The sequence below is a fragment of the Furipterus horrens genome, unplaced genomic scaffold (assembly GCF_987537825.1).
Source record: "Furipterus horrens unplaced genomic scaffold, mFurHor1.1.pri manual_scaffold_3, whole genome shotgun sequence".
Classification (NCBI taxonomy): domain Eukaryota; kingdom Metazoa; phylum Chordata; class Mammalia; order Chiroptera; family Furipteridae; genus Furipterus; species Furipterus horrens.
In genome coordinates, this window is record NW_028327173.1 from 117,687,170 (window position 1) to 117,711,161 (window position 23,992).

The 23,992-nt window shown below is 34.8% G+C and overlaps 1 protein-coding gene and 1 pseudogene across 1 annotated transcript; both read right to left on the minus strand.

Moving 5' to 3' along the window:
• Window positions 1-6,227: 6,227 nt before the first annotated feature.
• On the minus strand, window positions 6,228-7,009 carry LOC150015816 (ADP/ATP translocase 2-like). Its single transcript, XM_090268314.1, has 3 exons — window positions 6,881-7,009; window positions 6,486-6,607; window positions 6,228-6,414 (listed from the first exon to the last, which is right to left on the minus strand). The coding sequence occupies exons 1-3, from the start codon at window positions 7,007-7,009 to the stop codon at window positions 6,228-6,230; spliced, it is 438 nt and encodes a 145-aa protein (XP_090124440.1).
• A 646-nt stretch (window positions 7,010-7,655) lies between these two features.
• LOC150015817 (mitochondrial import inner membrane translocase subunit Tim9 pseudogene) lies at window positions 7,656-18,476 on the minus strand (annotated as a pseudogene).
• Between the last annotated feature and the right edge of the window lie 5,516 nt (window positions 18,477-23,992).

Here is a 23,992-nt window from a genome sequence, read left to right on the forward strand (position 1 = left end):
TAGCCTCCTCCTGTGGACTGGGCTGTTATCACCCCAAATGGAAGAATCTTTGAATCTATCCCCCTGAGTTCAGGGTGGCTGGGCTTGCTTCCACAAATGGTACAGCTGCTATATCAAACCTGCATCTGCAGCGAGCCTCCCTAAGGGAACTAGAGTTGGAGACTCTGATAGAGACTGAGGGGTTTGGCTTCCAAGCAGAGGTTATATTCCCCTCATTGAGTGTCCAACTAAAAGTGTGACCCTCTCCTCCCCCAAGGAGGGGACCCACTAGCCCTATCTCAACTAGCCTGGGCTTATTCCCCTGTCTCTCATCAAAAGGCTCAAGAGGAAGACCAAACAACTTCAGGGGAATGCAGAGTAGCTGAATGGTAGACCTCAGGGAGCCTCAGTTCTTTTAAAGAGCTGCCCCAGCTCTAAGCAGAAGGAAGCTAATTCTTTTATACTGATTGGGCCCTTACATGCATATGCAGGTCTGGTGGACACAGGCACAAACAGTGAACAGCACATAGGTACAGTCAGGTAGCTCAAGACTGATTACATACATCTGACAGCAACCTGTATCTGAATCCCAGCCAAGTGGTGGACCAAGGATCAACAAAACCAGTGGTGAGCTTCGGACCACCCCAGACCTTGACCTAATTATTCATACAACTGGTATACCTAAAGGGGGATTCCTGCAGGCACCAAACCCTGCAGGGTACTATGATGCCTCAAGGGGCTGTCTCTGCATAGTGTCTCACTTCCTATCATCAAAATTTATCCTTATAGTCTGCCATCCCAAGGGGTTAACTCTACCAAGGTAAGAGCCAACAGCATTCAGCTACAACAGGGGGTGCACATAACCCACAAGAAACATTCGTGGAGCACAAATCTTAGGTGATCTGGAAGAACATGCCACTGAGCTCCACAAGACAATTTCATCATAAAACCATCAAAACCAGTTTGGTAAATATAGCACATATACCTAACACACAAATAACACATAAGGAGACAAAGGAAAATGCCCCAAACAAAAGTAGAGCAGAAATTCCCAGAAATAGAATTAAAATAAGAAGATGAAATGGAAGCAACACAAATACAAGATGCAGAGTTTAAAATAATGGCTATAAAAGTTATTAAAGACTTTAGGGGAAGAATGGATCTTCTTAGTGAGAACTTAAACAAAAAGATAGTAAGCATTAAAAAGGACATAGAAACCATAAAGAAGAACCAGTCAGAAATGAAGAATATCTGAAATAAATAATGCACTAGAAGGAATCAATAGCAGGTTAGGTGGAGCAGAGGATTGAATCAGTGATTTAGAGGATAAAATGATAGTATTTACCCAAAGAGAAAATTAAAAAGAAAAGACTTAAGAGAAACAAGGAAAGTCTAAGGGACCTCTGGGGCAAGATTAAGTGTAACAATATCCACATAATAAGGGTAACATAAGGAAAAGAGAGTGAGCAAGACATAGAGAACTTGTTTGAAGAAATAACAGCTGAAAACTTCCCTAAACTGATGAACAAAAAGTCACATAATTTCAGGAAGCAGAGAGAGTCCCAATCAAGATGAAACCCAAGAGACCTGCACCAAGACACATCATAATTAAAATAGCAAAAGATAAAGGCAAAGAGAGAATCTTAAAGGGAGCAAGAGAGAGACAGTTAGTCAACAACAAGGGAGTTCTCATAAGGCTGTCAGCTAATTTCACAGCAGAAACACTTCAGGCCAGAAGAGATTGGCATGGGATATTCAAAATGATGAAAAATAAGGGCATGTAACCATGAATAGTCTACCCAGCAAGACTATCATTTAAATTTGAAGGTGAAATAAAGAGCTTCTCAGAAAAATAAAAACAAAAACAAACAAACAACAACAAAAACACTAAAGAAGTTCATTTTCACCAAACCAGTATTGCAAGAAATGTTAAAGTACCTGCGTGAAGAAGAAGAAATAGAGAGAAAGGAACGTAGGTGCAATTAAAAGTGGCAGAAAAATAGCTACCTATCTATAGTAACTTTAAATGTAAATGAACTAAATGCTCCATTCAAAAGACATAAGGTAGTTGAATAATAAGAAAGCATGACCCACATAAATGGTATCTACAAGAGACCCACCTCAGAACAAAAGGCTTACACAGGCTGAAAGTGAAGGGATAGAGGAAAATATTTCATGCAAATGGAAATGAAAAAAAAAAAAGTTAGGGTACAAATACGTATATCTGAAAAAATACACTTCTGAACAAAAGCCATAACAAGAGACAAAGGTCACTACATAATACTAAAGGGATCAATACAAGAGGAGGATATAACTCTTGCAAACACATATGCACCCAATATAGAAGAACTTAAATATATTTTAAAAAATATCATGGTGGACTTTAAGGAAGAGATTGCCAGCAGTACAGTCATAGTAGGGGACTTTAACACCTCACTGTCATCAGTGAATAGATCTTCCAGACAAAAAAATCAACAAGGAAACAGCAACATTAAATGGCACACAAGATCAGATAGATGTAATTGATATTTATAGAACACTTCATCCCAAAGCAACAGAACAAGTGTGCATGAATTATTCTCTAAAATAGACCACAGGTTAGGACACAAAATAAGTGTTAACAAATTTAAAAAGATTAAAACCATACCAAGCATTTTCTCAGGTCACCATGGTATGAAACTAGAAATCAATCTCAAAAAAGAGACTAAAAAACACTCAATCACATTAAGACAAAATAGCATGTAATTAAATAATGAATGGGTTATCAATGACATAAAAGAAGAAATTAAAATTAGCTGGAAACAATTGAAAATGAAGACACAACAACTTAAAATCTGTGGGACATGGTGAAAACAGTCCTGAGAGGGAAGTTCATGGCACTACAAGGAGACCTCAAGATGCAGGAAAAATCTCAAATAAACAACCTAACTCTATACCTGAGAGAATTAGAAAAACATCAAAAAACAAAGTCCAGAGTAAGCACAGGGAAGAAAATAATCAAGATCAGGGAAGATATAATTGACATAAAGATTAAAAAAACAATTTAAAAGATAAATGAAACCAAGAGCTGGTACTTTAAAAGATAAACAAGATTTATGGACTTTTAACCAGTTTCATCAAGAAAATAAGAGAAGACCTAAATAGATAAACTCAGAACTGAAAGAGGAGAAGTAACAACTGGTATCACAGAGATACAAGGGGTTGTAAGAAAATACTATTAACAATATTATACAAAAAAAAATTGAACAACCTGGGTAAAATGGATAAAATTTTAGAAACATATCATCTCAAAATTGAATCAGGAAGAATCAGAAAACCTGAATATACTAGTAACAACTAATGACATTGAGACAGTAATCCAAAAGTTCTCAGCAAACAAAAATCTTAGACCAGATGTCTTTACAGGTGAATTTTATCAATAAGTCAAAGAAGAACTAACAGCTCTCCTTCTCAAACTACTTCCAAAAAACTCAAGAGGAGGGAGGACTTTCAAGCTTTTTTTATGAGACCAATGTTATCTTAATTTCAAAACTAGAAAAAGACGCAACAAAGGAAAAAAATTATATGCCAGTGTCTCTGATGAACATAGATGCTAAAACCCTCAACAATAATTTAGCAAACTAGATCCAGCAATAAATTAAGATCACATGGATTTATTCCAGGAAAGTAAGATTGATACAATATTCAAAACTCATTGTGCGATATATCAGATAAACAAAATGAAAGGTAAAATCACACGATCATATCAAAAGAGGCAGAAAAAGCATTTGATAAAATCCAGCACCCATTTATGAAAAATAAAACTCAGCAAAGGGAGCATACATCAACATAATAAATGCAATAAGTGAAAAACATATAGTCAACATCATACTCAATGGGCAAAAAATAAAAGAAAACATGGATGTCCACATTCCCCACTCTTACTCAACATAATACTGGAAGTTCTCGCACCAGCAATAAACATAAGAAGAAATAAAAGGCATCCAAATTGGAAGGGAAGAAATAAAACTGTCATTATTCACAGGTGACATGATATTGTACATTGAGAACCCTAGAGACTCCACCAAAATACTACTAGACCTAATACATGAATTCAGCAAAGTAGCAGGATAAAAAATTAATACTCAGAAATTGATGGCATTTTTATATACCAATAATGAACTATCAGGAAGAGAAACTAAGAAAAAAATCTTATTTGCTGTTGCAACAACAACAAAAATAAGATACCTAAGAATAAAGTTAACCAAAGAGGTAAATACCTGTACTGGAGAAACTAATGAACACTGAAAATAAACTGAGGAAGATATGCATAAATAGAAGCATACTCATATCACATGCTCATGCATTAGAAGGATTAACATCATTAAAATGTCTGTACTACCCAAAGAAATATATAGATATAATGCAATCTTATTAAAATACCAATGGCATATTTCATAGGTCTAGAAAGTATATTTCAAAAATTTATATGGAACCAAAAAACCCCAAGTCTTGCTAAAGAAGAAAAAATTGGAGGTATCATAGCCACTGTAAAACAAACAAACAAAAACAAAAAAAGACAAAAAAACAACATGGTACTGGCACAAGAACAGACATATAAATCAATGGAATAGAACAGAGGGTCAATGGAACAGAATAGAGAGCCCCGATATAAACCCACACCTTTATGGTTAATTAATATTTGATAAAGGAGGCAAGATCATACAATAGAGTAAAGACAGTCTTTCCAACCAACAGTGCTGAGAAAACTGGACTGGTATGTGCAAAAAATAAAAATAAAACTAGACCACCAAGTTACACTATACAGAAGAAAAAACTCAAAAATGAATAAAAAACTAAATGCAAGTTGCTAATCATAAAAATCCTAGAATAACACCTATGCAGCAAACTATCAGATATCTTGCATAGAAATATTTTTGCTGCTATATCTCCTAGGACACGGAAACAAAAAAATAAACACATGGGACTACATCAAATTAAAAACCTTCTGCACAGGTAAAAAAAAATCTATCATGAAAATGAAAAGGGAACCCAATATATGGAAGAACATATTTGCCATTGAAACATCTAATAAGGGTTTAATTTCCAAAATATATGAAAAAGTTATAGAACTCAACAGCAGGAAGACAAATAACCCAATTAAAATGGGCAAAGAACCTGAATAGACACTTCTCCAAAGAGGACATACAGATATTCCATAACATATGAAAAAATGTTTCACATCACTAAGCATCAGAGAGATGTAAATTAAAATAACAATAAGATATCACCTCATACCTGTCAGAATGGCTATCATTAATAAATGGACAAACAACACAGGCTGGTGAGGATGTGGAGAAAACAGAACCCCTGTGCATTGTTGGTGGGAATGTAGACTGGTGCAGCCACTGTGGAAAACAGTATAGAGTTTCCTCAAAAAAATTAAAATGAAACTGCTTTTTGACTCAGTGATTCCACCTCTGGGACTATATCCTAAGAATCCTGAAACACCAATTCAAAGGAATATATGCATTATTTACCATAGCCAAAATCTGGAAACACCAGATGAGTGGGTAAAAAAGTTGTGGTGTGTTTACATAATGGAATACTATGCAACAGTGAAAAAAAAAAAAAAAAAAAAAAGGAACTCTTACCTTTTGCCACAGCATGGGTTGACATGGAGGTTATTATGCTAAGTGAAATAAGCCAATTAGTGAAAGACAAATACCATATGATCTCACTTATATATAGAACCTAATAAATAAAATAAAATAATGAACAAAATAGAAACAGAAGAATAGAAATATAGAATAGATTGACAGCTGTCAGAGGAGAGGGTCAGGGTCTGGATGAAAGAAAGTGAAGGGATTGGCCACAGAACATATATGCATGGCCCAAGGGCTCTGACAGTGGTATGGGTATTGCCTGAGTGGTGGCTGGGTGGAGGTGGACAAGGGGAAAAGTGGGACAATTGTAATAGTATAAACAATGAAATATAATAAAAAAGAAGAAAACTGATCAGCTAAATATTATTGCTTCTCATTTTCAATGGTGAATAGTTGCCATTGATAAAAAGCCAACATTCTGTCAAGAATGCTCAAGATATTTTACATAATACAACATTGCCTGTTCGGGAGGTGGGTGGGATGGGCTAAGAAATAATTTATGTGAACTTCTTGATTTCATTATACAAGACAAGAACAAAAGCACCACCTCTGACTCTGAAAACATTGCGCCATGCACTCTCAAAAAAAGCTTTGCCTCCTGCATCACAATGTTCCTTCAGCGGTGAAGCTGCCTGTGTACGTGATATTAGGTCCTTTGCGCCTGTACTGCATTATCATGCCGTGAAGAACAATGTCAAATGGATAGGAAGCCAACCCAGCCACCACAATGACAACCATGTGATCATCCAGCTGATGCATATGGGAGTATTCTTGGGATCTGGAAGCACTCCTTTTGCAGTGTCATAAATAACAAAGTAATCAAACGATAAACCCCTGCACAGACAAGTGAAACCTTGGTACATGCGCTTGATCCCAACAGATTTGTAGACATTAGCCAGGCAGTCACCGAAACCTTTGAATTCCCTTTCAGCTCCAGCTTCGTCCACATGAGCTGCCAAACGGGAACAAGCAAACTCAAGAGGCTACAGAGAACACAACGAGGTGGCCCCAGCAGCACCACCTGAAGCCAGATTCCTTGCAAAGTAGAGGCAGAACAGGGTTCTCTTTTCCGCACTGCCCAGGGAGATCTGCTTGTACTTATCTTTGAAGGCAGAGTTGAGAGTCTAGGTGAGGAAGGATGTGATAACATTGGCCATGTTACCCCCCCAGAAGGCCAGGACTTCCTGCTCCTTGGGGATACAAACCACAGTCTATGTTGCCCTTTATTGATTGTCTGCAGTGATTTGCTTGCTCACCCTGGCATGCTGTACCTGCAGCAGCAGCAGCTTGACCTGCTTACTGGGCACTACTGCCATCCTGGAGGTAGTCATGGCCACTCCACCTCCCAGGAAACCCTTGGTGAAGGACACAATGACATCTGTCATGTTGAAAATAAAGAAAAGGAAGACTGCATGACTAGGTTTATAACCAGCTGGGACTCCAGAGCTCTGGGCAATGATTTATTTATTTTTTACTTTTTATTGAATTTATTGGAGTGACATTGGTTAATAAAATTATATGTTTCAGGTGTACAATTCTATAACATATCATCTGTATATCTGTATGTTGTAATGTGTTCATCCTCTTAGGTCAAGTCTTTTTCTATAACCATTTATCCCCCCTGCCCTTTACCCTCTTCTACTATTCCCCAACCTTCTTTCCCCTTCCCTCTGGTAACCACCATACTGTTTGTGTCTATGAATTGTTTCTGTTTTGCTTAATCCTGTCACCTTTTTCACCCAGCCCTCCAATGCCCTTCCTCTCTGACAGCTGTTACTCTGTTCTCTCTTTGGGTCTGTTTCTAATCAAGTGACCAAGCTACTGAATCCTAAAACCTTAACAAATGTTACATCTTGTTTTTCTTTGAATAATAAGAACTTTTATTTTTATTATTCCTGTTAAATAGAAAATTTTGTTTTTCAATTGTTTTCTATTTGCTAAAGAATCATGACAGGCAGTTTACATGGTGGCTATTGCTTTCAAGGGATTTCACAGGATACATCCTTATTCCCATCCATCAGACTTTTCTGTCTAATTGGCCAAGAGTCCTAATTTGACTGCCAGGACTTCATTCTGCTGAATATGACGTTCCTGAAATGTCAAGGATATTCTTTTTATTATTTAAAAATACTTCCATAAACAATGTTCTGAACAGCTGGTCTCATCAGGCTTTTCTTCTCTTGTGAACTCTTAAACACAGTCCAAAAAGCATGTCTCTGTAAGTTTATTGTAGGTTCCAAGAAATTGCTTGTACTGTTTTATCTGACTGAATTATGGTAGTTGTGCAGCTATATTCTATTGTTACATTTTTTAGTCACCTTTTCTAATGCATGAATTTCTTTCTGTTCTGCAAAAGCAGTTGTTCAGCCTTTGCTTAAGTGTCTCCAGTGAAGCCTGATGTCTCGCTTAAGCACAGGCTTTCTGAAGGGTTAACTCTGAAGACTTCTGCCTGAAGGCTTGCAAGGCTGAGCGGCCCAGGTGTCCTGTGACTCAGCCCAGAGGTCTGCAAAGTGGATCTTCTTCATGGCAGCTGAAGTCCTAAGGCCCTGGGAAGCAAAGAAGTCAGAGAGAGCTGTGTCTCCTTTCCCATAGCAATAACGTCTTATGTGAAATATACTCCTTAAATTTATAGCCTTGTTTAGTAGCCATATTAGAAACAACAGATGTGTTTTGAAAACTCCTTGTTTGATCTATATACTTTTATGTTTGCTCCTACATCCTTAAGAAAGTGTATACTAATTACATGAAGATCCTTTGACCCTATTATCAGCAACTTCATTTACCTAATAAAGAAGGGGAGGGCTTGGCTGCTAGTTTTTCGCTGACAGCCTGAGCGAGCTTCAATCCTCCATCTGTTTTTGGCCAAATCATTCTGCTTGCCGAGATTATCTCAGCGTTTCCATTCACAGAGTACAGCAACACTTTCCCATCAGATACCAGTAGGAGGCTTGGAGGCTGGACAGTTAAGTTTGGGGTAGAAGGGCTGGCATCAGTGTGGACATCAGGCCACTGGATGTCAGTGAACCTAAAGTGGTCTGAGTTGTTGAGTCACAGTATGAAGGTAGTTGCCCTGGAGAATTGCCAACACCTACAGTGGTCTTCACTTAAGTGAGAAATAATTTTCATGTATTTGGCAAGATAAATTTTTGATTAATTTGTCACTGAAGAATCACTTGGACTAATCTGACCAATAGAGGTGGCATTGGTAATTGCAGTCATTAGAGATAATTATGTTCAACTACCACAATAACCCACTTAAGAGATGAAGAGACTGAGGCACAGAGAAATTTAATAATTCACCTAGGATCACAGAGTTTATAAGACTTAGAGCTGGGATTCATACTTACATTTGATTTGATACCAAAGTCTTAAGTATGCGGTAGTCTTTGGTTTAGTCATGTATTTGTAACTTTCTGAGTAAATGCAAAAGTAGAACTTGGTTCTGAGGTATAAAGTATAATTTTTTTAGAGGAATGTGGCAGAGTTTGTCTCCTGGGAAATTTCTGGGGATTTATATAAATTTTTAGCATCTTTGGGCAAAAGGGGAAACTTCTGATTCATGTGACCTGCTTCGCTCTTACAGTACATATGCCCATATGTTGAACATAGAGTAGCATTAGAACAAAGTCTTTTAGGGTTTAAGAATGTTTATGTGATTAATGTGTCCTGACTTAACAGTGACAACAGCATGGAACAATTAACTGCTTAATAAATTAAGTTCCATTTGTGTCCTCTGGGGTGGATTCTGTCAGATTAAGTGAGTCTCTGTGCCTTAATTGCCCATGAAGTTATGAACTGAGCCTTGCTCTCCACTATAAGGATCCAGTTCCAAAGTCATGGCCATACTCATCCATCGTTTCTTTGACTCCTTAGGGAATCATGACTTTAATGAAGATAAATTCTATTACTTTAAACATTTATTGATAATAAAAATCTAACCAAGGGCCTAAGTAATGAACTGGCAAATTATTTTATTTTACATTATTAAAGGTATTAGTTTGTATTGGTTGCTTTAGAGATATTTTGTTATACTTTTTTTTTCAGAAATATTAAAAATGCTGTTTTCCTCTCTGAAGAATATAGAAGCAGTCTAGGGTCAGGCAGGGAAAATACAAGATGAACTGAGACAGAAAGTAAGAGAAATACTCAAAGACTAATGAAGGGGGTGTGTCAAAAGAATATTCAATTCAACTTTAAGGGACTCCTATTGGAAAAAATGGGAGACTACTTAAACATAAAAAAGAATATTGACTCTGACTGATTGTAGAAAGAGGAGACTCTTATATTTCTTAATTAAGGGGAATAATTCAATACAGAAGCAGTGTATGTCAGTTAAGAGATTGTTTTGAGTTTTAATCTTGACCCTATTTAATCTCTTCTGCTGTTAAGTTCTTAAATCTTTCTATGCTTCAGCTTCCATAACTGTAAAATAGAAATAATAATAATAATAATAGTAATAATAATACCTACCTAAATCATAGGAATATGAGGATTGACTAAGAACTTGTAAGTAAAGTGTTTAGAACAGTACCTGACACATAGCATGTGCTAAATAATTATCATTACTTTTATTATTATTGCCTATAATACCCACTACCTATTAGGAAACTGCCATACAAGCTCTGAGGTTTTTTTTTATAGCAAATTTTTCTCCATTTTTTGAGATATAATTGATATATAACACTATATAAGTTTAAGGCATACAACATATTGACATAATACACTTATATATTGCAAAATGATTACCATAGTACTATTAGTTAATACTTCCATCACTTCAAATTACCTTTGCTATCCTTAGCAACTTTTAAGATAATGCAGAAATGTTAACTAAAATCACCATGTTGTACATTAGATCACAAGAACTTATTCATCTTATAACTGGACCTCTGTACGCTTTGACTAATATCTCCCCATTTGGCCCACCCTTCAGGCCCTGGCAGTGCTGCCATTCTACTCTCTTTTCTTGTAGTGTCCTTATTTGGCTTCGCTATCAGGGTAATTGTGGTCTCATAAAATGCATTGGGGAGTATTCCCTTAAATTTTTGAAAGAGTTTGAGAAGGATCGGAATTAATTCTTTAAATGTTTGGTTGAATTCACCTGGTAAAATATCTGGTCCTGAGCTTTTTTTTGTAGGGAGATTAAAAAGATATTTTTAACTATGTTTGACTGTTAGAAAATTTTTGATTTATGATTCAATCCTTCTACTAGTTATTGGTATGCTTAGATTATCTTTTTCTTCAAGATTCAGTCTTGGTAGGTTGTATGTTTCTAGGAATTTATCCATTTCTTCTAGGTTATCCAATTTTTTGTCATATAATTGTTTATGGTAGTCTCATGATTTTTTGTATTTCTATGATAACATTTCTTGCTTTCCTGATTTTACTTATTAAATTCTCTTTTGTTCTTAAGTCTATCTAGAGGTTTATCATTTTGTTTATCTTTAAAAAAAAAAAAGCTCTTTGTTTCATTGATTTTTGCTCTTTTCTTCTGATCTCTATATCATCTTTTCCCTCTCCGATCTTTGTTATTTCTTTCCTTCTGCTAACTTTGCAGCCCTGGGCTTTCTTGCTCTGAATTAAAAAAAAAAAAAAGTGCAATCCTTTAGATCTTTTTTTATAGCTGAATCACAATCTGACACAGTGAGCCATCTCAGAAGCCACTCTGACAACAGGAAGTCATTGGAGTCAAAAGTTGTGAGATTATTACTGTAGCCCCTGTGCTAGGAGGACACGGACCATCTAGTAGGCCGTCACAATATCTAACAGTGCTGACTTCAGCAGAAAACACTAAAACTGGACATGTTCAGAGATGAACATGGCCTTTGGATGACATGTAAATTTGTTCTTTAAGGTGAAATGTTAGGTTGTTTATTTAATATTATTCTTGTTTTATGAGGTGGTCCCATAATGATACAAACTTCTCTCTTATTGCCACCTTTGTTGTATCCCCCACATTCTGATATGTTGTACTGTCATTCCTAGTGGTCTCTATGTATTTGGTCCTGCCTTTTATTTCTTCTTTGACCCAGTTGTTGTTTCATGGCATGTTGGTTAATCTCCACATATTTGTTTTTTTCCACTTTATTTTTGCAGTTGATTTCCAATTGTAGAAAGCATTGTAGTTAGAGAATATCTTTGATATAATTTCAATGTTCTTAAATTTTTTGTTGAGGTTAGTTTTGTGCCCCAACATATTGTCCATCCTTGAGACTGTTCTTTAGGTACTGGAAAAGAATGTGTATTTTGTTGTTCTGGATGAAAACTCTGTAAATATAGATTATGTCCATTTGGTCTAATATATAATTGGAGGCCCATATTTCATTATTGATTTTAAGTTTAGACATCTATTCATTGCTGTCAATAAGCTTTTTTTCGGTCCCCCACCATAATTGTGTTTTTTGTCAGTTTCTCCTTTTAGTTCTGTTAGTAGTTCCTTTATATATTTTGATGTTCCCAAGTTGGGTACATATGTATTAATAAGTGTATTTGTTCTTGGCATATTAACCCCTTTGTCATTATAAAATATGTATCTTTGTCAGTTGTTACTGTTTTTACCTTCAAATCTATTTTGTCTGATACGTATGACTACACCCACTTTTCTCTGGATGCCATTTTCATGGAGTATTATTTCCCATACTTCCACTTTGAGTCTATATTTGTCTTTACAGCTGAGATGTGTCTCCTGAAGGCAGCATATGGTTGGGTTTGTTCTTTGATCCTTTTCACTACTTTGTGCCTTTTAATTAGTGAATTCAGTCCATTTACATTTAGGGTGATTGTTGACATATGAGGACTTCCTGTAGCCCTTCCGTTTTCTGGTAGTTTTGTTTTTCCATGGTTTCATTTTCTTTGTGTTTCTGTTATTTTATTTTGGTGGTATTCTATAGTTTTTTTCTTTGTGTCCTTTTTATGTGATGTGTCTCAATCCTAGAATTTTGAGGGTTCCCATTAGGTTTATGCAAAAGAAAGTTTCATGTATACAGTGGTCCTTTTTCCTGAATGCATCATATCATTATTCACCGGTGCAAGTTTAGTTCTCCCCTCCCCTTTTATGTTTCTGTTGTCACAAATTATTCCTTTTTATGCTGTGTATTCATTTTTGAATTGCAGTTGCTGTTATCTTTTTTAAAATGTTCTACATCCTTTAGTCTGTATATTACATTTAAGTGTTTAATACATTATTCTGTATAAAGGTTGTGATTTCCTGCTTCTGTCATCTGTTTGTCATTTTACTTATAATCCTGCATATTTTTGTATTTTTTTTCAGATAAAAGAACATCTTTCAACATTTACTGTAATGCAAGCTTTATGGTAGGTAGTAAATGCCTTTAGTTTCTCTGTGTCTGGCAAAGGGTATATTACTCCTTCATTTCTAAATAATAACTTCGCTGGATATATTATTCTTGGCTGGTGATTTATTTATTTTTCCAATAATTTGAGTATTGTGTTCCATACTCTCATAGATTGTAGGGTTTCTGCTGAAAACTTCAATGATAATCTAATGGGGTTTCTTTTATAGTTTATCATCTTTTCCATAGCTGCCTTGATAATTTTCTTTGTTGTTACCTTTTGATGATTTTTATAGAATGTGCCTTGGAGAAGGCTTTTTGGGATTAAGATAGTTAAGTGTCCTAATAGCTCCTGGGATTTGAGGGTACAGTTTTTTTCATAGGCTTGGAAAGTTCTCTCAATTATCTGTTGCCTTTCCCCTGTTCTTCTTCCCTTATCTGTTATATTGTCATTTCTACTGGAGTCAGATAGTTCTAATAGAGTTCTTTCTCTTTCTTTTTTATTCTCAATTCTCCCTCTTTCTCCTCAGTCATTTCTAGATTTCTATCTTCCGTTTCACTAATTCTTTTTTTTTCCATTTGGTCTGCTCTGTTTTCTAAGCACACTAATTCATTTTTCTCTCATTCATTGAATTCTTTAGCTCCAGAATTTCTGTTTGTTTGTACTTTAGTTTCTGTCTCTTTACTAAAGTACCCCTTGTTTATTTTATTTTTGAGCTCATTGGATTGCTTTTCTTGTATCTCAATGAGTTCTTTTTTCAAAACTGCGATCTTAAATTCTCCACCATTTAAATCACAGTCTTCCAAGTCTTTAAGTTTATTTTTGGAAGACTTTTCATTTTCTTTCTTAATTTCCTTGTTACCTTGGTTATTCATTGTACTTGATGAATCATTTCCTTATCTGGGCACTTGTGGAAATAAAACCTTCTTCTTTTATTAATTAGGAATTTGACACTTCAGTGTTTTAACAGGCTGATATGTAGAAGTCTTTCTTTTATTTCCCAGTAAGTGGTGCTGAAGTGCAAGTTTTTATTTTCTTTTATCTATACTGTTGGGGCTTCTGGGATGTTGGTAAGACAGTGTTAACTCAGCCATGGAAAACCCACATTCACTAAGGAGGTAGGTGCCCCATATACCTCAGTCACCTTGGTCTTAGGGCACCACTCCCATGGATTGGAAGTGATAGGCAGTGGGTCTCCTGTGCATTCCTGGTGCTGCCTTCCTATAGCCAGATGCTGACTGAAGAGCCACTCTGCCTGAGTTGATCCAGCTATAGGGCTGCTTTGTCTGAGTTGACTCAGTTTCCTCTACCAGGCTGTGCTGCAATGGTTTGGGGGAGGGCGGCGTGCAAGGTGTGAGGTGTGTTTACATGGCTGGTGCTCTGTTCTCTCTAATGGGTTTAGCTACAATGAATACTGAGTATTTAGGAGTGGAGAGATTTTTTAAGCCTTTTAGTGATATGCTCAATGAGGATTTTACTCCCAGGCAGGCCACAATGGGTTGGGGTGGGCAGTTCCCACATCTCTGGAATCTTTTGTTCAGTTGGTGGGCTGTGGAATGATGTGGCCCTTTACACCATAGCTCTGTCCCTGACTCTGCGCCCAGCCACCCACGCTGGATTTCTGTCTCCACCACTTCCAGTTTCCCCAGTGGGGTTTGTACCCTGAGTCTTCAGTGCTATCCCATCCGCAGGAACCATGATGAGCACCAGACTCTTCCTTTTTAATCTTGTTCTTCTTTATTTCACTTTTTGACTGATTGCCCAAACTAGAACCTCCAGGACATTGTTGAATAATAGCAGTAAAAGGAGCCATCCTTGTCTTGTCCCCGACCTTAAGAGGAAAGAGCTATTAAGTGTGATGTTAAATGGGAAATTTTCATAGCTGCCTTTGATCAGCTTGAAAGTTTTTATCATAAAAGGATGTTTGATTTTGTCAAATGCTTTCTTTCTGTGTCTATTGATATAACCATATATTTTTCCATTTCTGCTCTATGTATGACAAAATATTGTGATTGATTTTTGTATATTAAACCAGTCTTGTATTCCTGAGATAAATTTGGTTATTATATATTAGGTTATGGTGTATTATCTTTATATATGTTGCTCAATTCAATTTGTTAGTCTTTTATTGAGGATTTTTAGATCTATATTTGTACAAGATGTTTGCCTGTCATTTTCATTTTCTGTGATATCTGTCTGGATTTGGTATTAGGATAATACTGATCTCATAGAATAACTTAGATAAAAACATCATCTAAGTTTTGAATTAATTTGTAAAAAATAAAGGCCAATTCTTATTTAAATATTTATTAGAATTCACAAGTAATGCCATCTGAACCAGGATTTTTCTTTATGGGAACATTTTTACTACTAATTTATTTTAACAATATTTGCCAGTGATCTTATTACTTCTATGAAGAATCTAATTTTGGAAGTTTTAATTCTTGCATCTGGAAATGTGTCTTTATTGGATGTTATTTTGAAAGCAAAGTGTCTCATTAAAAATCTTCCCTTTTTTTCACAGTTTACATTCAATATTATTTTGTAACTGTTTCAGGTGTAGTGCATAGTGGCTAGACAATTTGGAAAATGGTTCCCCTGAGAGTTCAAGTACCCACCTGGCACCATACATAGTTATTACAGTATTATTGACTATATTCCCCATGCTGTACTTTACATTTAATGTACATTGGTAGTTTAAATCTACATTCCCTTTGAGATTTTGGTCTGCTATTAGGTTATTTCTAGATTATCCTTTAAATTTACAAATATGGAAGATATGTACAAATGTTTCAGAGAAAGAGTTAGAGATAATGGTGAAATACAAATTGAATACATCCATATCTCATTGTTTGAAAGTGATAGAGCATGTGATTAACCTATAAATATTGGGTTCTAATATATTTAAGTAGATGTCATGGTCTTGCTAAGCCACCTCATTTTTATTAAAATTGCTCAAGAGGTAATATTTTAGGGTTGAATTTAGATTTTTTTTTTTGTGAACAGAGTATTTGAAGAAATATATATATTAGTTATATGATATGGACTCCCTAATTGATTTCAGAATAAAAATTAATTCTACCTGTTATAATTCATATAAATATGGGGGGATATGCCCCTAACTGTCTGCATATTCTGGGTCTTGAATTTTGGTGTCCGCTTATAGTTATGTAGCTCCATTGTGGATAACATAAGTTGAGAAATCATCACATCACGGTTTTCCATGGATCTTTTAAAAATGTTATTGAACTTCAGGGCAGTATAAAGTCAGAATTCTGTACATGTAAATAGGTGCCAAATAGATTCATGTGTCTCTTATTCATGATGATGTGAAAAAAATTAATGTTTTCATAGTTAAGTGAATCTCAAAATGCAACTCCAGGAATATTTTGAGGGAGAGTAGGGGGAATTTTACAAAGCTGAAGTTGAAATTAATCAGAAAGGATCCTGTTCAAATAAAAATAGAATGTACAAGTTAAAATGTATGTAAAAATATATTGATGTAGAATAAAATTATGTATGCTATTATTTTCACAATTTGTTTAGAATACATCTATAATATAAAAGGCCAAATCACATTTATACTTTAATTACATAGAAATTGCTTATATCACTCCAAATTTTGAATATCAACTATCCATATGTATAAACAGTTTTGCAATACATAGTTTATTTTATATTTTTGATATTTAGATTTTTCACTTTTTCCCGTATCTTTCCTTTAACTTTTGAAGCATAAAGGAAAATTTCAACAAGTTATGAGTGACTCAACCCCTCTCTTCCCAACAAGGTGGCTCAGATAAAATAATCATGAACATCTGACCTTTAAATATAACACTCCAGTAATTGCCAAAAGGCCAGTTTGATGCTTTACTGCTCTGCTGCACTTTCATATGTAATACTCAGGATTTGACATTTATAAAACTGCTAGTGAACTCTGGAGACATCCTGATGGTTGAGGTGTTATATGAATCTCTTCATCATGATAATAGATACATTAGTGAATAGCACTGAAATCTTCTGAAAGAAGGGGGACATTTTATCATTTAGTTAATTAGATAACTGAAGAATAAATATCATTTTATGAAGTTATTTGCTGTGAATATGCAAATTAATATTTATTTTACTCAAAGTAGCCATTTAAGTAAATCAGTAAGAAATTTTTTATACAAAACCGTCAGAGGCAAATGTAAAATATTGTTAAATAGTTCACATCTGTTATTTCTCTTTAAAAAATGTTCCCTATTGAATATCCCTGATATAATGTTTATTTGGCAATAATTTTCCTCATAGAAGGCTAATAGTATATATTTTATGAATAGCAAAAAGCACAAACAAAAATGTAACTAAAATAATTTTATGGGCTTTATTGAGACAAACTATTTCTAATATGTTTCTATATTTCAATAAATTCAAATGAAAAAATAACTATATATTTTAAAGTATAATGAATGCTTTTAACTATAGTATCTAACTTTAGAACATTTTCAGTCATCAAATGCATGTGCTAGCCTGGCGAATTTCTTCAAGATTGCAATTACAATGAATTTAGCTTTGGGATATGCAGTTTTATCTATTATTTACATATACATGTTAGTTAATGTGTTCTTTAAAAATTGGAGCATGTTTCCAGTTATTTACCTTAACAACAGCACTATATTTCTCATGTTTAAACTTTTATATGCATAATTAATAGATATTATATTTTCAGTTGGAAAATTCCTCTTGAATTCAACTAGATACTTATATAATATGTATGTTCATACTTACATTTAGTATTTTAATTTAAATATACTTTCAGGAAACATGCAAGATTAGATTTTATTAAATATAAAAATCAGTAAAATTTACTGATAATACCATTAAAAAATGTTTGTTTCAAAGTATGGTTTTGTACATCAGATTGTACAGTGAGTTGACTAATGATATATTTCTGAATACATAACCACATAAACACACTTACTGATAAATATATTTAAAAATTAATTCAAACTGTATTTTAGACCTGAAGGTAAGAGCTAAAATGATAAAAATTTCTACAAACAAACAAATAAACAAAAAACACATGAGAATGTTTTCATGACATTGGTTTACTTAAAGCATGATCTGCAGAAATGTACAATTAATAAATTGGACTTCCTTGAAATTAAAACTTAAGAAAAATGTAAATTCAAGCACAAAATGGGAGAAAATATTTCTCTATGATGTACCTCATAAAGAACTTGTATGCAGAATATGTAAAGACTATTCAAAACTCAATAATAAATAAATGACTAACCCAATTAAAAATTGATCAGATAAGTTATGTGGGGTGGTTCAGGACATGGCGCCTCCGTGACCTGACCTCGTAGTACAGGTGGCTGCCTGGCCAGCAGCCATAATGAGCAAGGAAAACAGCCTGTATCTGGAATCCCAGCTTTCTCAAGGCATCTCTGTTAATCACAACTCTGTAGCATTTTCACGAGCTTCCTTGCCACCACTCCCTGCTTCTTCCCTGACCAGGCAAGTAGCATCCAAGAACTGAGGAGGGGAGCAGCCTCTCACCTGATCCACCGCCATCGGTGCACTCCCCTGTAAACTGAGGAATAAATGAATGGCATGTCCACAGCTGCTGGTCCTCTGGGTACCTTTTTAGGAATATCATGCCCACAAGTACAATTCCCCTGTTTGGAGCTCCTGCATTACACTTTACCAGTGAAGAAATATACCCGGCCAATAATTATATTTAGAGATGCTCAACATATTATTTATTAATAACATGAAACTAAAATGCACTTATTAGGATACCTTTAAAAATATAGAATATACTAAGTAGTGGTAAAAGATGTGGGACAACTGTAATCATTATATTGTTGAGGGAATGCAAAATTGTATATGCCTCTAGTAACAGGCAGTTTTTGATAAAGTAAACATACATTCATCATGTGACCCAGTGACCACACTTCCAGAAATTTGACCAAGTAATATAAATACTTATGTTCATACAAACCTGTACATAAATGTATATAGATGCTTATTAATACTACAAATTGGAATCAGCCACATGTTGTTCCTCTGTAAAATAAGTAAACAAACACAACACACCCAACAATATAACACTATTCTGCCATAATAGGGAATGAGGCATTGCTACATATGACAAGAATGATGAATAGCAACTATGTATTGCTGAGTGAAGAATCAGACTCAAAAAGTTACTTATTATGTAATTTCATTTCTGTGACATTCTTTTAGAGGCAAATTTTAGGAACAGCTATCAGACCAATGATTGCCAGAGTCTGGAGGAAAGTGGAGGGTTGGCAGCAAAATGACATGACAAAATTTTTGGAATGATATACATCTCATATTCGAATTTTAATAGGAGCTCTATGACTGTATACATTTATAAAGAGTCACAGAATTGAGTACTTAATAGTGTGAGTTTTATATATATATAAATTATGGCTTAAATTTTAAAATAGAAAAATATGTTTAGCACTCACACAAAGCTTAGATGCTGTAAATGCTCAATAATTCTACCTAATACTACAAATGTCACTGATTACAGAAAAAAATATATAAAAATGAATAAAGATATAAAGATTAATAAAATAGAGAAATAATTTTAAGTGACTTCAATAAAAATTACTTTACTGTCCACTTCTTTTTCAAAATCTTTTTTTGTAGAACCAATCTCTAAAATTGAAAAAGATTATTTCTCCTATGCACATTTTAGTTTACCATTTGAATAAAACAACTTGTACTTTGCCCCAGGCATGTAATCTACATTAGCATAAAATTGATTTAAAATATATCAACATATAAAGCAAACACCAGTGTTCAATGAATTATTCATACATCTTTTTCAGTAACATTTATTAGAAACATGTTTATTTTGCTTTTTCAAATTTCCTGCAATATCATCTTCATTGTTAAATCAAAATACACCTAGAAGAATTAGCTTGTGAGACAAATCTAAAAGTAATTTAATATTCTTTAAAACATTTTCTTAAGCAGTATTCAGTATCTTTTAATCTTTAAAGGAAAACTGAAGTAATTATTAAGTTAGTAAGATTTTTCAAAGTATGGTACAAATACTGAAAGTGACATTAACTGTTTTTACTTAGTTTCCAAATCTTTTATTAAAATGTCCAAAACCTCAAGTAAAAGTCACATAAATCTGCTATGTAGAAAGTATGCTTTTTAAATTTGTACTCTATAGCAATAATAGACAATTTTTTATAACATTAAATGTTAAAGTAAATATTGAGTGCATTTTAATAGAAAGGTACTTTAATGTTATTTATGGAGTATTATCATGGTACATCATTCTCTGCCCTTTTTTTTCTGAAATTCTTATTTTTATTGTATTTTTCCATTGTCATATATCCCTCTTATACCTTGCTCTGTCCTGCAATCACCGTACTCTTGTCCATGTCCATGAGTTCTTTTTCCTTTTTGCTCAATCCTTCTACCCTCTTACCCCACCCTTAGAGCTGTTTGATCCCTTCTATGTCTTTTTATATGAAGTGGCTTTCTTATTTATAATATATAGTTAGGTCTTATCTTATATTGATTTTGGCATCCTTGTTTTAGTTGGTATGTTTAGAACATTGGTATTTGAAAAGAATATTAATATGCTGGAATATCTAATATATTTGTATGTGTTTTCTGTGAATTATATTTTTATTATTTCTCTTCTCCCCCCTTTTTTGTTGTTTTCTCTTGTTTTAACTATTTGATATGACCCTATTTCTCTCCTCACTTAGCATATTATTTACATCTCTTTTTGAAAATATTTAATGGTTGCTCTAGAGTACATGTATATTTCAAAAACAATCTAAGTTTACCTTCAAATAATACTGCACTGCTACAGAAGTAGTGCAAGTGCCTTACAATAGGACATTTGTATCCCTGCCCCCCATCCTTTTGTAGCATCGCTTTCTTTCAGTTCACATATCAATGTGCCATGACCACCCAATATATGTGGACTATTATTATTTTAACAAGCGTTCTTTTTAGAAAATGTGAAAATAAGAAACATATAATATTTTATTTTATCTTTATTCATTCTCTTTTTCTCTTTCCTTATTAGATCTAGTGTCAGAGCAGTGAAGTTTTTGCTCTCCCTGAAGAACCTCTTGTAACAAATCTTGCAGGGCAGATCTGTTAGTGATGCATTCCCTCAGTTTTTATTCATATGAAGAAGTATTTATTTCTCTTTCACTTCTGAAGAATAATTTCCTGGAGATAAAATTCTAATTTGTTTTTTTCTTTTTCATTCAACATATTAATATTTTACTTTCTTCATTGCTTGTGAAATTTGTTCAAAAATTCCACTGTAAGTTGTATAGGTCACATGTCTTCCCTGGATTGTCTTAAGATTATCTCTTTGTATTTGGTTTTCTGTAGTTTGAACATAATATGCTAGGTATAGATTTTTTTTTATGTATTTACCCTGTTGATATCCTCTGATCTTCCTGGATGGATGGTTTGTTATCTGTGTTAATTTGAAAAGCTCTTGACCATTATTTCTTTTTTATATTTTTTCTGCTCCATTAGCTCTACTTCCTGTATATCACTTAGATGTATAGTACATCTTTTGCTATTGTTAAGCAGTTTTTGAATGTTCTTTTTTCTTTTGCTATTGCTTTTTATATCATTCTATTTTTCTTTTCATTTGCCTGTAAAGTTTCTATTGATCTTTCTTATTCTTCACTGACACCTTTTTGGCCATGTTGAGTATACCAGTGAGTCTATTAAAGTCATTCTTCATTTCTATCACTATTTGATTTATAACATTGCCTTTTAAAAACTACCTCATTGTGTGAGCATTGCCTTATGACTCTTTCATAAGTTTTTACATTTTTCTTTACATTATCCACCTGTCCTTGCATATTGTCTTCTCTCTCTATTAGAGCCCTTATAGTTATTTTTAATTCTTTGTCTCACAATCCCGATATCTATTTTATACCTGAATGTGTTTCTTGCACTTGTTTTGCTTTTCTTTTAGACTGTATCTTTTCTTGCTTTTTGGAATGCTTTAAAATTTTTTGTTGAAAGCTGGACAGGTTGTATCAGGTAATAGAACCAATAAATCTTCAGTAAGGATTCATGATAATTTGGTTAGTGCTTGGGTTGTGTTATTTAACAGTTAATATGCCTACTTTTTATTTTAGGTCGTCGGCGGCGGCAGCCGTCCGTCTCGAGAGACGATGGTGTAGCTTCTTCAGAGTCTATCTGCACCGCCGAGAATGGCTGTGCAGTCCGACTCGGGAGTGACACGGTATCTGTCTCCTCCCGTGTTGAATCGACATCTTGCGATGACGCTGGAGTGTCCTCTCCAGTGAAGCTGAAGCTACAGAGCCTGGGCAGGGTGATATGGAGGGTCTGCTGTTGCCCATGCAGCAGACCCCCCCCTCTCTTCGCAGCTGAAGGGTCCAAGGGAAAGACGGAGTCAATACAGCTTGGCTTCAGGTGCGCCGCAGGAGTTGCCGGTGTTGACTACAACGTCAAACCGCCTTAGGGACTCCGGCTCCGGATTTTCTGTCGGGGTTTACTCCCTTAGCCTTTCCCCTGAAGAGGTATGCCGCAAGGCAGCGGAGGTTTTTTGGAGTCAGAGTTTTCCTTCTCTGATGTACCCTGACTGGAAGATCGAACCAGCGACACTTAGCTCGCAGGCCGACGCTCAATCCACTGAGCTAAACCAGCCAGGGCATTTATTTTAGGTACAACTTACTCTTTTAGTGTGTTTTGTTTCTTTCTCCTTTGTTATCTGTTGGTCTTTCCTATATGTTCCTCTTGGCAAGAGCCTTTGTCCTGTAACCATTTTAGATGTCATCCACTGTAATTAAACTGGAGCTCTACTAGAATGGTGGCAAGGTGTTGTAGGGACATTCTATAAATTTTGAATTTAGTTTCCATTTTTAATGGCCCTGTGCCTCAGGGCTGTGGCTTTTGCAGTGCTTGTTTGTCCCTCCTTCAGTGCTTTAGTGTTTTTTTTTCTCCTCACACTCTACCAATTCCTCTAACTGCAGCATTCTCAATCTGTTTCTTCAAAGTCCTTGCCCTGGATGTTTGTTTGTTTTTCCCTCCAGGAAGACTATAGAGGCTGAAAAAAGCTGAGATCCTCTTTGTGTAAATAATGTATAGTTCCAGAATTGCTCTCTGGTCAAGTTTTTTCCTTTGGAGTATAAACCTCTGTTATTGTTAGGGCTCTGCCTGTTTTACAGTAGTTACTTTTTCTCTTCTTCTTCCAATGCCATTATGGATCAGTCTCAAATTCTCACTCAGAGAATCTGGTGACATTCTAAGAGAAAAAAATTCACAAAAAACTGGGATCCACCTATAATAGTGCAACATGGCCCATCCCCCAAGACTGAGGCTTCATGGGGTTTCTCATTCACATATTTTATGCTTCACTGAAAAATGTCTGGTTCTTTCAAGTCAGCCCTTGGCAGTACCAAATACGTTATAGAAAATATTAGAAATATTCCTCCATGAAAGTGCTCATAATAGTATAGGTAATTAGTTACTATCTCAAATCAACAGCGATGGGAGACTGTATGAGACAGCTGAGGTCATTTTTGTGTCATGTGTTACCTGTCAGCAACATAATTGTGGTAAACTGTACAAGTCATACTCAGCCAGGAAGCAAATCCTTAAGGGCAGTTTGAGAAATGTGAGATGGATTTTATCCAGTTTCCCTTCTCTAAGTTTGTGAATATGTTTTAGTTATTGTATTTCTATTTTCAGAATAGGTTGAAGATTTACTTTGCTAAAAATGTGTAGCCTTAATAGTCACTAAAATGCTGGTTGATTTTTATTTCAACTTGGGGTATTCCAATGTTTATATCATGTGACCAAGGACCACACTTTATGGAAACCTAAGTTGTTACCCTTGACTCAAAAACCATACTGTTTTTACCATCCACAGTTCTCTGGAAAGTTGAAAGACCTACAGCATCGCTAAGTTAAAATAACTAAAACTTTTAGAAACCCTTAAAGTTCTTTGGTCAATTTACTCCAATTAGCCCAAAGGGCAATAGAGTTTACTCACAGACATATCAGTTATCCTCTATGAATTGGTAATTAAA

Bases quoted from the DNA above. Each gene is read 5' to 3' on its own strand.
- LOC150015816 (XM_090268314.1), bottom strand. From the start codon at position 7,009: ATGACAGATGTCATTGTGTCCTTCACCAAGGGTTTCCTGGGAGGTGGA. The intron at 6,608-6,880 runs GTGAGCAAGCAA...TGTTCTCTGTAG, and splicing joins TGCAGGTACAGCATGCCAGG to CCTCTTGAGTTTGCTTGTTC. The intron at 6,415-6,485 runs GTACCAAGGTTT...ACACTGCAAAAG, and splicing joins TCTGTTGGGATCAAGCGCAT to GAGTGCTTCCAGATCCCAAG.